The following is a 15,551-nucleotide window of genomic DNA, read 5'->3' as shown; positions in this document are numbered from 1 at the left end:
GCCTAAAGGCCTTTCACTTTTTCGCGAAGTGCCATTTTGCTTTTTCTGAGCGTCAGGGGTTCTACTCTATTATGGGCTGGTTGTGTTTCATCCAATATGGTGTAAAATGCTTCTTAAGCTTCACAAGAAGAAAATTTGAAAAACGATTTTGACAAGAGACCGCCTGTTAAGTGAATGTTAAGTTATGTAGAATTGACGTAATACTGTTAAGCGAGAAAACTGGCACATTGAAAGAATTTTCTTTACATCTGTTTTCAAACTTAGTTAAGAGTTGAAAATGAATGGAAATGAAATATTACTATGAGCCATTCAGTTAAAAAAGTTATGATAAGCAAGTTGATCATTTCCCATTCCCTTTGATGGTCTTCTTGTCCAGTGGCGGTCTTGCCTTACAGTTACAATTGTTGTCACCTTTTCTTATTGTGGTCGCGAATTTGACATTAAGACAGATATTTCTACGTAAATTACTATTTGAAGTTGAATATTGGAGTGTTTCCGTTATCTTTCGCAAGGCTATTTCAATTAGGAAAAAAACGCTTTACCTTATAGAAATTGATCCCGTGGAGGAATTTCCTGGAAAATTACCCCTCTTATATTTTCAATCCCTTTGATATTCTCGTTTTAGGTGACTCCATGTCGAATTCCCGATCAAGAAAATACTTCTTAGATTTTAATTTCGTACGTTCAACGCCTCTTTCTTTAAAGGCGACTAAAGATGTAAACAACTAGTACTTTTCCTCCTCCGCACAGAATTGATATCAATTAACTCATAAACAGCACTTGGCTCTTTTAGAAGCGAAAGTTAGAGAAACCTAACAAAATCTTCTAACAATACTTTGCAATTTTGCTGGAACGTTAAATGAAAAGTGAGAACTAATGTTTATTATTCATAAAGATTACATTATTCGAGCTCCGACCAACCAATAAGGTGCTCTTTTCTCATCTATTTTCATCCATAGCTGCCGCCGTGAAATCATGATAATGTATGAAATATAAGGCCAATCTCCTTTTTCTTTTCGACAGTAAACATATTTATTTCAATTCATCAATCAATCCGTAGTAAAGCGGGAACTGGAAAAAGAAGTCACATTCTCGATTAAATTTTTCATGTTTCCTGTCTAAAATGGTAAAAGCCACGAAGAATTAATAGAAAGTCAATTAAATACACTAAAATTAAGTTTGAAACTCAAACGTAGGTCAAAATTTTATGAGCACTCGCCTAGTTGCGAACACTCCCCCCCTCTCCAGTATTAGCCCGATTACTCGCCTCTCGTGTACATCATTTCAAACTGTAAAACTGCCACTGAGTTAGTATTGTCAAAGTCACTCCTCTTGATGTACTATGTTTAATTTCCTTTAATTCTGACACCAACAGCGAACAAGGCCATGATAGACAACACAAAAGAGAAAGTACCCACCACGTTACTTATCAGCATAGGTTTAGCTGTGGCCATTTTCCTTCTCAACACTGGCCGTGTTCTACAAGCTATCAAGATGTGCCAGGAATGCTTCATTTTGCTACGCAATGGGGCATTGAGAGAGGACATTCCAGTTACAAAATTACTTTACCAAAATGTCTTTACTACAGCAATGAAGGCCTACTCCACACTATTTGACAACACAAGTACTGAAGAAAACGTCAGGGAACAACTGCTCTTATTTCAGAAATCTGATAATACTCTAGTAAAAGGATGGCTACAGTTAAGACTAGCTAAGATACTCCAGGATAAAAATAAGTTTGCAGGGGCCGTAAGATTTTATAAGTCAGCAATGGCCATTATGAAAACGAATAGTGACGCAAAAGGAGAAGCAATAATCTACGGAAACCTGGGAACATTGTTTCAGTCGCTTAGTAAATATGACAAGGCCCAAGAGTATCAAGAGAAAGCACTCGCAATCAGAATAGAAATTGGCGACAAGAAAGGAGAAGCAGCGAGCTATGGAAACCTAGGAACATTGTTCCAATCCCTTAGTAGATATGACAAGGCCCAAGAGTATCAGGAGAAGGCACTCGCAATTAGAAGAGAAATTGGCGACAAGAAAGGAGAAGCAGCAAGCTACGGAAACCTAGGGACATTGTTCCAATCCCTTAGTAGCTATGACAAGGCCCAAGAGTATCAAGAGAAAGCACTCACTATCAGAAAAGAAATCAGTGACAAAGAAGGAGAAGCAGCAAGCTACGGAAACCTAGGAACATTGTTCCAATCTCTTGGTAGATATAACGAGGCCAAGGAGTATCAAGAAAAAGCACTCGCTATTATAAGACAAATTGGCGACAAAGAAGGAGAAGCAGCAAGCTACGGAAACCTAGGAACTTTGTTCCAATCTCTCGGTAGATATCATAAGCCCGAAGAGTATCAAGAAAAAGCACTTGCTATCCAAATAGAAATCGGCGACCAAGAAGGAGAGTCAGCAAGCTACGGAAACCTAGGAACATTGTTCCAATCCCTTAGTAGATATGACAAGGCCCAAGAGTATCAAGAGAAAGCACTCGCAATCAGAATAGAAATTGGCCACAAGAAAGGAGAAGCAGCAAGCTACGGAAACCTAGGAACATTGTTCCAATCCCTTAGTAGATATGTCAAGGCCCAAGAGTATCAAGAGAAAGCACTCGCTATCAGAAAAGAAATCAGTGACAAAGAAGGAGAAGCAGCAAGCTACGGAAACCTAGGAACATTGTTCCAATCTCTTGGTAGATATAACAAGGCCCAAGAGTATCAAGAAAAGGCACTCGCTATCAGAATAGAAATCGGCGACAAAGAAGGAGAAGCAGCAAGCTACGGAAACCTAGGAACATTGTTCCAATCCCTTAGTAGATATGACAAGGCCCAAGAGTATCAAGAGAAAGCACTCGCAATCAGAATAGAAATTGGCGACAAGAAAGGAGAAGCAGCAAGCTACGGAGACCTAGGAACATTGTTCCAATCCCTTAGTAGATATGTCAAGGCCCAAGAGTATCAAGAGAAAGCACTCGCTATCAGAAAAGAAATCAGTGACAAAGAAGGAGAAGCAGCAAGCTACGGAAACCTAGCAACATTGTTCCAATTTCTTGGTAGATATAAAAAGGCCCAAGAGTATCAAGAAAAAGCACTCGCTATCAGAATAGAAATCGGCGACAAAGAAGGAGAAGCAGCAAGCTACGGAAACCTACGAACTTTGTTCCAATCTCTCTGTAGATATGACAAGGCCCAAGAGTATCAAGAAAAAGCACTCGCTATCAGAATAGAAATCGGCGACAAAAAAGGAGAAGGAGGAAGCTACGGAAACCTAGGAACTTTGTTCCAATCCCTTGGTAGATATGACAAGGCCCAAGAGTATCAAGAAAAAGCACTCGCTATCAGAATAGAAATCGGCCACAAAGAAGGAGAGTCAGCAAGCTACGGAAACCTAGGAACATTGTTCCAATCCCTTAGTAGATATGACAAGGCCCAAGAGTATCAAGAAAAAGCACTCGCAATCAGAATAGAAATTGGTGATAAGAAAGGAGAAGCAGCAAGCTACGGAAACCTAGGGACATTGTTCCAATCCCTTAGTAGATATGTCAAGGCCCAAGAGTATCAAGAGAAAGCACTCGCTATCAGAATAGAGATTGGCGACAAGAAAGGAGAAGCAGCCAGCTACGGAAACCTAGGGACATTGTTCCAATCTCTTGGTAGATATGACAAGGCCCAAGAGTATCAAGAGAAAGCACTCGCTATCAGAATAGAAATCGGCGACAAAGAAGGAGAAGCAGTAAGCTACGGAAACCTAGGAACATTGTTCCAATCTCTTGGTAGATATAACAAGGCCCAAGAGTATCAAGAAAAAGCACTCGCTATCAGAATAGAAATCGGCGACAAAGAAGGAGAAGCAGCAAGCTACGGAAACCTAGGAACTTTGTTCCAATCTCTCGGTAGATATCATAAGGCCGAAGAGTATCAAGAAAAAGCACTCGCTATCAGAATAGAAATCGGCGACCAAGAAGGAGAGTCAGCAAGCTACGGAAACCTAGGAACATTGTTCCAATCCCTTAGTAGATATGACAAGGCCCAAGAGTATCAAGAGAAAGCACTCGCAATCAGAATAGAAATTGGCGACAAGAAAGGAGAAGCAGCAAGCTACGGAAACCTAGGAACATTGTTCCAATCCCTTAGTAGATATGACAAGGCCCAAGAGTATCAGGAGAAGGCACTCGCAATTAGAAGAGAAATTGGCGACAAGAAAGGAGAAGCAGCAAGCTACGGAAACGTAGGGACATTGTTCCAATCCCTTAGTAGATATGACAAGGCCCAAGAGTATCAAGAGAAAGCACTAGCTATCAGAAAAGAAATCAGTGACAAACAAGGAGAAGCAGCAAGCTACGGAAACCTAGGAACATTGTTCCAATCTCTTGGTAGATATAACAAGGCCCAGGAGTATCAAGAAAAAGCACTCGCTATCAGAATACAAATCGGCGACAAAGAAGGAGAAGCAGCAAGCTACGGAAACCTAGGAACTTTATTCCAATCTCTCGGTAGATATCATAAGGCCGAAGAGTATCAAGAAACAGCACTCGCTATCAGAATAGAAATCGGCGACCAAGAAGGAGAGTCAGCAAGCTACGGAAACCTAGGAACATTGTTCCAATCCCTTAGTAGATATGACAATGCCCAAGAGTATCAGGAGAAGGCACTCGCAATTAGAAGAGAAATTGGCGACAAGAAAGGAGAAGCAGCAAGCTACGGAAACCTAGGAACATTGTTCCAATCCCTTAGTAGATATGTCAAGGCCCAAGAGTATCAAGAGAAAGCACTCGCTATCAGAAAAGAAATCAGTGACAAAGAAGGAGAAGCAGCAAGCTACGGAAACCTAGGAACATTGTTCCAATTTCTTGGTAGATATAACAAGGCCCAAGAGTATCAAGAAAAAGCACTCGCTATCAGAATAGAAATCGGCGACAAAGAAGGAGAAGCAGCAAGCTACGGAAACCTAGGAACTTTGTTCCAATCTCTTGGTAGATATGACAAGGCCCAAGAGTATCAAGAAAAAGCACTCGCTATCAGAATAGAAATCGGCGACAAAAAAGGAGAAGGAGGAAGCTACGGAAACCTAGGAACTTTGTTCCAATCTCTTGGTAGATATGACAAGGCCCAAGAGTATCAAGAAAAAGCACTCGCTATCAGAATAGAAATCGGCGACCAAGAAGGAGAGTCAGCAAGCTACGGAAACCTAGGAACATTGTTCCAATCCCTTAGTAGATATGACAAGGCCCAAGAGTATCAAGAGAAAGCACTCGCAATCAGAATAGAAATTGGCGATAAGAAAGGAGAGGCAGCAAGTTACGGAAACCTAGGGACATTGTTCCAATCCCTTAGTAGATATGTCAAGGCCCAAGAGTATCAAGAGAAAGCACTCGCTATCAGAATAGAGATTGGCGACAAGAAAGGAGAAGCAGCCAGCTACGGAAACCTAGGGACATTGTTCCAATCTCTTGGTAGATATGACAAGGCCCAAGAGTATCAAGAGAAAGCACTCGCTATCAGAATAGAAATCGGCGACAAAGAAGGAGAAGCAGTAAGCTACGGAAGCCTAGGAACTTTGTTCCAATCTCTCGGTAGATATCATAAGGCCGAAGAGTATCAAGAAAAAGCACTCGCTATCAGAATAGAAATCGGCGACCAAGAAGGAGAGTCAGCAAGCTACGGAAACCTAGGAACATTGTTCCAATCCCTTAGTAGATATGACAAGGCCCAAGAGTATCAAGAGAAAGCACTCGCAATCAGAATAGAAATTGGCGACAAGAAAGGAGAAGCAGCAAGCTACGGAAACCTAGGAACATTGTTCCAATCCCTTAGTAGATATGACAATGCCCAAGAGTATCAGGAGAAGGCACTCGCAATTAGAAGAGAAATTGGCGACAAGAAAGGAGAAGCAGCAAGCTACGGAAACCTAGGGACATTGTTCCAATCCCTTAGTAGCTATGACAAGGCCCAAGAGTATCAAGAGAAAGCACTCGCTATCAGAAAAGAAATCAGTGACAAAGAAGGAGAAGCAACAAGCTACGGAAACCTAGGAACATTGTTCCAATATCTTGGTAGATATAACAAGGCCCAGGAGTATCAAGAAAAAGCACTCGCTATCAGAATAGAAATCGGCGACAAAGAAGGAGAAGCAGCAAGCTACGGAAACCTAGGAACTTTGTTCCAATCTCTCGGTAGATATCATAAGGCCGAAGAGTATCAAGAAAAAGCACTCGCTATCAGAATAGAAATCGGCGACCAAGAAGGAGAGTCAGCAAGCTACGGAAACCTAGGAACATTGTTCCAATCCCTTAGTAGATATGACAAGGCCCAAGAGTATCAAGAGAAAGCACTCGCTATCAGAAAAGAAATCAGTGACAAAGAGGGAGAAGCAGCAAGCTACGGAAACCTAGGAACATTGTTCCAATCCCTTAGTAGATATGACAAGGCCCAAGAGTATCAAGAGAAAGCACTCGCTATCAGAAAAGAAATCAGTGACAAAGAAGGAGAAGCAGCAAGCTACGGAAACCTAGGAACTTTGTTCCAATCTCTTGGTAGATATAACAAGGCCCAAGAGTACCAAGAAAAAGCACTCGCTATCAGAATAGAAATCGGCGACCAGGAAGGAGAGTCAGCAAGCTACGGAAACCTAGGAACATTGTTCCAGTCCCTTAGTAGATATGAGAAGGCCCAAGAGTATCAAGAGAAAGCACTTGCGATCAGAATAGTAATCGGTGACAGAAAGGGACAAGCAGTGAGCTACGGAAACCTAGGAACATTGTTCGGATGGCTTGGTGAGCATGACGAGGCTTTTAGATATTTGGACACATCGCTTTTAATCACAAAGAGTATTGGCTGCAGAAGAACTGAGGCCAGTATTTATGGAAAGCTGGCGGTTTTGTTTTTTTTGAGTGGTAAATTTTTAAAGGGTGACGATTATCTAAAGAAAGCACGTGCAATAAGAATGGAACTCGGTGACAGAGGAGGAGAAGCAGAAGATTACAGAAATCTTGGCGTTATTTCTTTTCAGCGTGGTGAATATACCAAAGCTCAAGAATATCTCGAGAAAGCCCTCGGTATTCACTTGAAAATGGGCCACAGAGCTGAGGAAGCAGTCGAATACGCAAATTTAGGAGCATGTTTTAAATCACTCGGTAATCATGAAGTAGCTGAATATTACCTCAATAAGGGTCTCTTTTTAAGCAAGGATATTGGACACAATCTCATTGAGTTTAAATGCCTTTGTAGTCTAGCAGTGTTGAGGCTATCACAATTTGACCGTAAAGAGGCCGTTTCCTGTCTTTATCGCTGCACTGAAAAGTTCGATACTTTGCGGGGTTTTATTAAAGACAGCGATCAGTTTAAAATATCTCTTTTAGAGGAGCACGGCGCCTCTACCTACCAGTTGCTTAGTTTGTTGCTTTCCTCCACCGGGAATTCAGAAGATGCTCTTTACGTCGAAGAGCTGAAACGGGGAAGAGGCCTAGCCGACATGATGGCAGCTCAGTTCTCTATTGAAGAGCAGATTTCAGGCAATCCACAATCTTGGTGTGGCATTCAGAACATTATCAGGAAGGAGAGAGACTGTACATGCCTTTACATCTCAGTTGGTAAAGCAGATGTACGATTTTGGATTCTCAAAGGAACAGAAGCTATTCGTTTTACAGAAAAGGAAGCAAGCCCGAACAAAAATGAATTGACCGGATTAGTCCCTGACTTAGACAAGTTTTTAAAAGAAAGCTTCTGTAACCCTGCAAAAGACATCACTAAAACGAATCTCCACCTTTGTCACAACATAATCATCGCCTCTGTGGCCGATTTTCTGAGGGAGCCAGAGATCATAATTGTCCCTGATTCTTGCATGTACCAAGTGCCATTTGCAGCCTTAACTGACAAAGAGGGCAGATATTTTTCGGACACATTCAAGATCCGGATCGTTCCCTCCATGACTACTCTGAAGCTCATTCAGGACAGTCCTCCAGAGTACCACAGTAAGAGTGGTGCGCTGATAGTCGGTGACCCTGAGGTTAGAGAGGTATTTTACAAAGATAGACGCACAATAGTAAAACGATTGCCACGTGCAAGAAAGGAAGCAGAGACGATTGGAAATCGTCTTGGCGTAAAGCCCTTGATTGGAGACCGCGCAACAAAACAGGCTGTACTTCAAGCGATAAATTCAGCGAGCCTGATACATTTTGCTGCCCATGGTAGTTTCGATAGAGGAGAGATTGTTCTCTGTCCTAAGGACCCTACTGACTGTCCTCCACGAGAAAAAGACTACCTTTTGACGATGAAGGACATTTCAGAAGTTCAGGTGCGAGCGAAACTGGTTGTTCTCAGCTGTTGTCACAGTGCGCGTGGACAGGTCAAAGCCGAGGGAGTTATTGGGATCGCCCGAGCGTTCCTAGGATCCGGTGCTCGCTCGGTGTTGGCGGCACGATGGGCACTGGAGGATGAAGCAACAGAAGAGTTCATGAGTTGCTTCTACGATCATTTGTTCCACGGTAAAAGTGCCAGCGAATCTCTTCACGAGGCTAGGAAGTGGATGAGAAGTAACGGCTTTGACAAAGTATCTCAGTGGGCTTCATTTATGCTCATCGGCGACAACGTGACATTTGATTTTGAAAATTGGCCAAAGTCAACTACACCTTGATCAGTAGGCAGGAGTAAAGTGGACCCTATTGATTGGACTTAAAAATGTTTATTGTTTCCCTGTGGGGGAAGGAAATTATATATCAGGGACGAAAATGATACATAAAGCGAAACATTCTGAAAAATGGTTATCTAACTGCTACGTGTAATGACTTGGAGCGGGAACCTAATCAATGTACTCTTTGTGGAAGCTTAGCAATTATCAAATTTTAAAAGCCCCCTATTTCGAAAGTGTTAAATTATGTAGTCGATCGAATATTGGGAACAGATAATTTACTTTTTAGAAGCCGTCATTGGTTAGTTAAGTTGATCGAATTTTAAGTTATTTTTCTTCGAAAGTAATAATTTAGTCAGACTAATCAAATGTCAAGTAATTTGTTTCAAAGAAGCTTTCCATTGTCTGATGTATATAGTCGGAAATGTGTTTATCACAGTAACTTTTTTAAGGCGCCGAGCGTTCTTCATGGTTTCTGTTTGGACCTGCTCCGATAAGGCAACATTTTTTGACTTGAGATTTATTCCCCAAATAATTTCGTTTTGTATCTATAAGCGATAAAGCTTTTTTTTTTTTAACAGTGGTCGTAAAAAAGGAAACAATCCTTAGAGGACTTCACCAGTCAAAACGATAGTAGTGCATAAGTTTTTTCCTCGGGAAATGCATAAGTAAGTCGAGCAGACTGCTCATCAGATCTACGACATATAATAAAAGCACTTAATGTTACACCAGTTGGTCTTATTTCACGCATTCAGCATTTCGATTCTTTTAACAAGTTCGTCATTGATTATTTGTAAGTTTGACAAGAAGGCACCTTGGAATGAAAATTTTGACAAATAAAAGATAAATTAATAAAAGCGAGAGGGAACAATAACTCTTTGGGTGTTAAAGTTATTCACTGGTAACAGATGTAATAGTTATTTGTTTTTTAACTGTCACCTGACCGTTCGTTATGCGATATTAGAACATAGCTAGCAGAACCGCGCAATCAAATTCAATATTTGTGAGCGTGCTCAAAATCCCGATAGTGCACGCTGACAGCGTCAGCAAATCGCTTCGCCAGAAGTTTTTTTTTCGCGCGAGCGGCCGATTGTTAGCTCGGGAAAAATAATATATTTCGCGATAATAATGGATACAAACAGAAACTCGGCTTACTAGTCCGAAAACGAAGACAATGTTTCGACCTTTTCCCTTGGGCTAGAGTTCTTAAATGAGGCAGAAAAAGAGAAAAACAAAGGAAAAGGAGACTTGGCATCAGCGCCGTCACGATTCGCTTCAACTGATATTGTTGTCCATTTTTCCCGTCGGATTTGATGCACAATTCTACCGGCTATGTTCTAAAACAATTGGTTCATGCTTTCAGCTGTGCACTATCGAGTTATGGAGCACGTGGGAAGTTTGGAGAGCACTCAAGAAGCTAGAGTTGCCCTCGGCTATCGCCTCGGGCAACTCTTACGCTTCTTTCGTGCTCTCCAAACTTCCCGCGTGCTCCATAACTCGATAGTGCACGCTAAAGCATGAACCAATTGTTAATTAGGGAGTTTAAGCAAATCACTACGGCTGGCGCTGCTACGGCTATCGTGGTTGACGAGGCTTGGGGAGAGTATGTCGCCGTAGCCCGCCAAAATTCAACTTTAAGCAACGCGAACTACAAACCGAATACGGCTGAGAAGTTTAAAACCAATAAATCAAGCGTCTTCGCGGTAGTTTTTGCACGTCTAAAAACTCAAAATGACTTCGTTCAAAGGAACGAGGGATTCCAACGTTTGGAAAAAAAAATTGTAAGCGATCCTGTGCACAGTGAATGAGTGAATTAAAATATTTAAGCTTACGTGTTGTAAATTTGGAGCTTATAAACACCAAAGCAAAGTTTCTACACGGTCCCTCATAACCCTCGTCATTCCTCGGCTTCAGCTATTTGAATTTCAAGTAGTCTTTCAGGTTTGAAAAGGAAAAGTTAGACTTTCTACCTACGCATTTCTCCTTGCGTTCGCTGCGTTCTCCATGTGCACACTGTATCAATCCTTCGACAAACCCGGCGGCAAAAATAAAGGCAGATTCACTCGGTAAGGGACAGCAAGCGTGATAAATATTCCCGATAAGCTATTTTTAAAGATGTTAAGTGTATTTCAATAGTTAAAATTGCTCAGGAGAATGTATAAAGCGAAGAAAGAAGCGAGATAAGTTCACGTACCACAGACTACGTCGAAACCTTCCCACTCGCGTAGAAGGATTTCCCGCTACGGCTGGATGGGAACCACTGACTGATGCGCAATGATTCGTTTTTGGACAATTTTACTTCCGGTAGCCGTAGCAGCGCCAGCCGTAGTGATTTGCTTAAACTCCTTATTGATTTCAACTGTACAAACCTAGTCATGGCCATGGTGTAGGGAATGTTATCAACTACATCATTATTAATGATATTTTAAAACTCTATGGAAAACAGGATACCTTGCTCAAGGCTCTGGGGAGTTGAAAGGACAGTTTGGGGGGTTTATTTCCCAAACATGTAGTGAGGTCGGTCGTTTTTAAGTCCAACTGTAATAATGAAAAGAGGACTATTGGTTGAAGGTACGTGCTGATCAAATCTTTAAAATCGAACCTATCGGCGCACAAAGGATGAGGAAACACAGCTTTGACATAATTCTGGAAAGAACAAAAGAAGTATATTTTAATGTTTTTATCATCTAATTACAACACGTAATTAGAAGCCTCTGATGTAGATTGATGATGACAATGATGCAGTCACTCGAAGTCTGCTGCTTTCCACTCGCCCAAAGGCTTGCTCATTCACTCCTATTCAAGAATAAAAACGATAAATTTTGGGACGACGTTCGGCCTAAAAGTTGTTGGGACCTCACAACATTCTCCCAAAGCCCCAATATTACTTCCAGAAAGATCTGCGTGAAGTTGAAGTTGAAGTTCATTTATTTGTTTATGCAGGTTGATTAATTGGCAGCTGTAATAGCTGATGTGGACCTGCTGTCCTAACCCACCCATCCCACCCCAGGGGAGGACATCCATCACACCATAGTTAGTAGAGGGGAAGAAACACAAAATTCAATGTAAACAAATGAAGACAAAAACACTACGAAAGGAAATTTGTAGAGCCAGCAAAGAACAAGAAAGGCAGATATAGTTAGAATTAAGAGCCTGCCACAATTTGTCAATAAGTAATTTATTACAAAAGATTAATTTGGTAGCTACAACCTGCAACATATTAAATATTACTCATTAATGATTATTTTATAGACAAAATGAGTATAAAGGCTATATGGTTAAAGTATCTAACATAGAGTAACTTATTTATTTTCAGCCAGTCTTCTCGCCAATTCTTGTATTATGCGTTTCGCGGCGCCGGTAGCTTCGAGATTCCAATTCCTTTACTTCTCCTACACGTTCCACAGCCAAATACTGAAAAAGTTTCACCTGGCATTATGTCCACTGACTCGATTAATGTTTTTAGGTATATTTTGAAGGTAAGATGTCGCTCGATCACGGAGAAAATCCAAAAACTTAAACGCTACGTGACTGTCGAAACAAGCCCGCGGCGCCATTTTGGATTTATGTGTGCAGGGTCATTGTCACGTGACCTCGATAAAATCGAACAATAACCTATCCGACTGAAGTTTGCCGCGTTTCCTAACCAGTCTCCTCTACTAACTATGATCACACAGTAATCTCGTGTGTGGGAAATTAACGTCTCCTGCCCCAACCCTGCAGGAGACGGGACCTCCATTTATTCGTCCCTATCCGAGAAGACTAGAATATCTAACCATTTCTTGATGTTATAGAAAGGTAGCAAATTCTTCACAATTATTTTAAGACCTTGAGTGTTGGTTCGGCCGGGGCTCGAACCCTCGACCTCCCGCACTACAGTCCAGCGCTCTATCCATTGAGCTAACCGGGAGGCGGTTAGCTTACGTGTTGACGCGCAAGTTTGCTTGTTGCGTTGCGAGTCTTTCCGGAAATACTGGGAACAAGTGGAAATGATGCCAATATGGCGGCGTCACAGGGTTTTCGATATCCCTTCGTTGTGGAAGTACTTACGTAGACGACGGAACTTTAAATATGAGAGGAAACAATGAACCAATATACTCGCTTTGACCTTAAACTGGGACTGAAAACTGGGCCTCAAGCATCACTTGCCCTTTAGAACAAGTTAATAGTCGTGTGGTCGTTTTTGGATAGAAAAGTGATAACAGCTGCCGCAGAATGCGAATGGAGACAGGATGGAGAGCATTAGGACATTCAGCCAGGTAAAAATTAAACCTCAAAAACTGCTATACAAACTCTTTTCATTCAAGAAACGTCTTTCCCCACTTATTTTTACTTTCAAGGTGCCCTCGTGGCCCGGCCAGAATACTGTGATATTAATATTTTTTGACTAATCTGCGGTAAATTCAAATCCAGTAATAAACACTTTGAGCACGTGCGCTTGATTTGCGACGAAAAACACTCTTGGAGCTGTGTTTGCAGGCGGTAAACATGTATAATTGAAGTCGCATTTAAAAAGAGTTTTCTTAGGCAAGAGAGAAGGTATTTGAAAAGTCTGGAAGGAGTTGGCAAGAATACGGTTACATTTGCAGTTGTTGTTGGTGTTGATGTTGCATTTTAAATTCACCGTGAAAATACGCGTAAATGTGCGCACAAGTGCATCGAATTTTCTCATAAAAAAGCGAAAAAGGAAAATCTTAATCAGAATATTAAGGCGAATGTAATTACCTGGCCCGGGACACAACCTAACCTTCATCACTTATGAGACCGTTCATTGTAAAGAGAAAAAAAAAAGATATAGGAATTTAAAGAAGTTTTTAAGTCTGTAAGAGAATACAAGTTAAAACCTCTCGCTTGAAAAATTTCAAAAGTGAGACTTGTGTGTTTTGCTGTTGCTAAGTACTGAACTGGTGTCAAGTATTTGAAAGCCTGTTGAAACTTGAGCCACCTGATTTTGCAATAGCTTTTGGGTGGTGTAAATAAGATACACCACGATATGTTACTATTTTATTCCGTGTAATAAGAACCTTTTGTTTTTGTGACTCACAGCATGTACAGCCCCTTTTTCAATTAGTGCACTCTCAGTAGCCTAATACTGGGCTAGGAATATGCTTTTTCCATTTTCTTTTCACTGTGTTTATATGAGAAGGATGCAAATGTATCTAATTTACCAGTCTCAACCAATCAAATGCTGGCAAAACTATTATAACTTGTAATTAGGTCAGTCATGGTTTACTGCACTTTCTTTAAGTTCTCAGTAGGTCCTTTTGTATTTTCCTTTTTACTGGACTTGGCCTTTTGGATTATTTTAGTTGCTTAGGGTTTGGTTTATTTAGTGGGACATGAAGGGTTCAAAATAATGCAATGCTGCAAACGGAAGAGAACAAACACCTCATCTCTACAAGAAATATTATCAACACACCGACACTGCAATAGAAAAAAAGTCTCAGGACTTACCTGGTCTGGTTTTACTCATCTTTACTGTGTGCTGGTCTTTGGCTGGCCGATAGTGCATGTGATAGAGGTTCAGAGGTCGATTATAATATAAACAAACCTGGCTTGGCGTCAATCAGCTAATTCTTATTATAACATAACCAAAGTAAAGCACGCGCTCTGATCGGTCAATTTAGCGTCCCCCATTTGCCCATGGGTGTACGCTGCTGACGTGAGCAAATGCAAAGACTATTTTTCCGCACGCGCTTGTTTTTTCTGGCCACGTAAGATTTGTTAAATAAAAGGGAACTCTTTAGCTACAATTTATCAATGTTATGTTATAAAACAAATGGTAAACACCACAGCGTTCACGCTTCTTTCATGCTTAGCAACCTCCCACATGCATCCATAACTCAATAGTGTACGCTGTGGTGTTTACCATTTGTTAATTCAAGATTCACTCGGATGTTACATGTATTGCTATTTTGTTGTACAATCAGCTACAGGTTATTAAACTGCATTAATTATTTCATTGAACACCTTCAGTTTAAATTACAAACATGTTACACTGTAAGGTTCGAGGTCACTGCAACACTGCAGTGCTGGTTCTTCTTCACTGCAATACCACACTAATAAAAGATTTCAGTTTGCACATCCATCTCTTTTTGCCTGTTTTTTTTTTCTTTTATTTCTCATGGATAGGTTTGTTATGTTGTCCTCTACTTGTTTAGAATGGCTACTTAAAGAGGCAACTCTCAAATAAAACTAAGAATTATCTTTCAAGTCAAATTTATTGCATGTTTATTTTCCAAAATCGGTGGTAGCACTTTGAGTTGAAAATATTTCCACAACTTATTGCATCTTATATTTCTTCTTTGGACTGGTTGGACAAAATATTAAGCATGAACATCACACAAATCATTTGCTGGTCAACCTATATCACGAAATCAACCTATATTAAGGATGGCACCTGCTATTGCCCCCAAGCACTCGAGCTGTGCATCACGTCATGGTAATGCTTGCTCTTGCATGAAAGGAAAAGCTCTTCTCCCGGTGATCATAATGCAAGTGACCAGCTATGGTGGAAGGGATGTCTACCCCTATAATTTATGGGTCAAATTGGTTTAATCTCGCTGCCTTTGGTTTAACCAAAAAAGAAAACTTTTTGGACAATTGGTCCCCATGAAAAACAAGAAGAAAATGAGAAAAATATTTTACCCATTTATTCCTTAGTGTTTTGCTTGCTTATGTGGAAAGAAAACACAAAAGACAGCAAGAAAGAAAACACAGTGCACAGTAGTTTTTTCTGAAGTCATATTTTCTCAAAAACAAATTCTGATGAAAGAAACCCATTTAAATAACTTCATAGATGCTTATAAAGTTTACTCAGAAGTCAAGTTAAAATGCAAACATGAAATCACTGAATTTTTACACATTTATCCATGTAGATAGGAAGCAAGATGGGTGAATAACTTCTTCAAAATGATCAATCTTTT

General features: G+C 40.7%; 1 protein-coding gene and 1 long non-coding RNA gene across 10 annotated transcripts in view; both read left to right on the top strand.

The window, feature by feature from the left end:
* The first annotated feature begins 1,350 nt into the window (after nucleotides 1–1,350).
* Nucleotides 1,351–9,482, top strand: LOC148741754 (uncharacterized). Its single transcript, XM_088737573.1, has 3 exons — nucleotides 1,351–6,786; nucleotides 6,907–6,991; nucleotides 7,112–9,482. Exons 1-3 carry the CDS (start codon nucleotides 1,387–1,389, stop codon nucleotides 8,629–8,631), a joined length of 7,005 nt encoding a protein of 2,334 aa, XP_088593699.1. The 5' UTR covers nucleotides 1,351–1,386; the 3' UTR covers nucleotides 8,632–9,482.
* Nucleotides 9,483–12,048: 2,566 nt separating this feature from the next.
* The window catches only part of LOC111335535 (uncharacterized), an 18,898-nt gene continuing 15,395 nt past the window's right edge, over nucleotides 12,049–15,551 (top strand). For 3 of the 9 annotated variants that reach the window (XR_015995647.1, XR_015995645.1, XR_015995644.1), the window contains exon 1: nucleotides 12,049–12,884. This is a non-coding gene — a long non-coding RNA (uncharacterized LOC111335535). Of the gene's footprint in view, nucleotides 12,885–15,503 lie in introns of all 9 variants that reach the window. The other 6 variants (XR_015995640.1, XR_015995646.1, XR_015995643.1 and 3 more) reach the window with 6 other exon arrangements.

This window comes from Stylophora pistillata, chromosome 1, assembly GCF_964205215.1.
Source record: "Stylophora pistillata chromosome 1, jaStyPist1.2, whole genome shotgun sequence".
Taxonomy (NCBI): domain Eukaryota; kingdom Metazoa; phylum Cnidaria; class Anthozoa; order Scleractinia; family Pocilloporidae; genus Stylophora; species Stylophora pistillata.
The sequence above is the reverse complement of the archived record's forward strand: the minus strand, read 5'-3'. Positions and strand labels throughout refer to the sequence as shown.

Bases quoted from the DNA above. Each gene is read 5' to 3' on its own strand.
- LOC148741754 (XM_088737573.1), top strand. From the start codon at position 1,387: ATGATAGACAACACAAAAGAGAAAGTACCCACCACGTTACTTATCAGC. The intron at 6,787-6,906 runs GCTTTTAGATAT...AAATTTTTAAAG, and splicing joins GGCTTGGTGAGCATGACGAG to GGTGACGATTATCTAAAGAA. The intron at 6,992-7,111 runs GCGTTATTTCTT...ACGCAAATTTAG, and splicing joins AGAAGATTACAGAAATCTTG to GAGCATGTTTTAAATCACTC.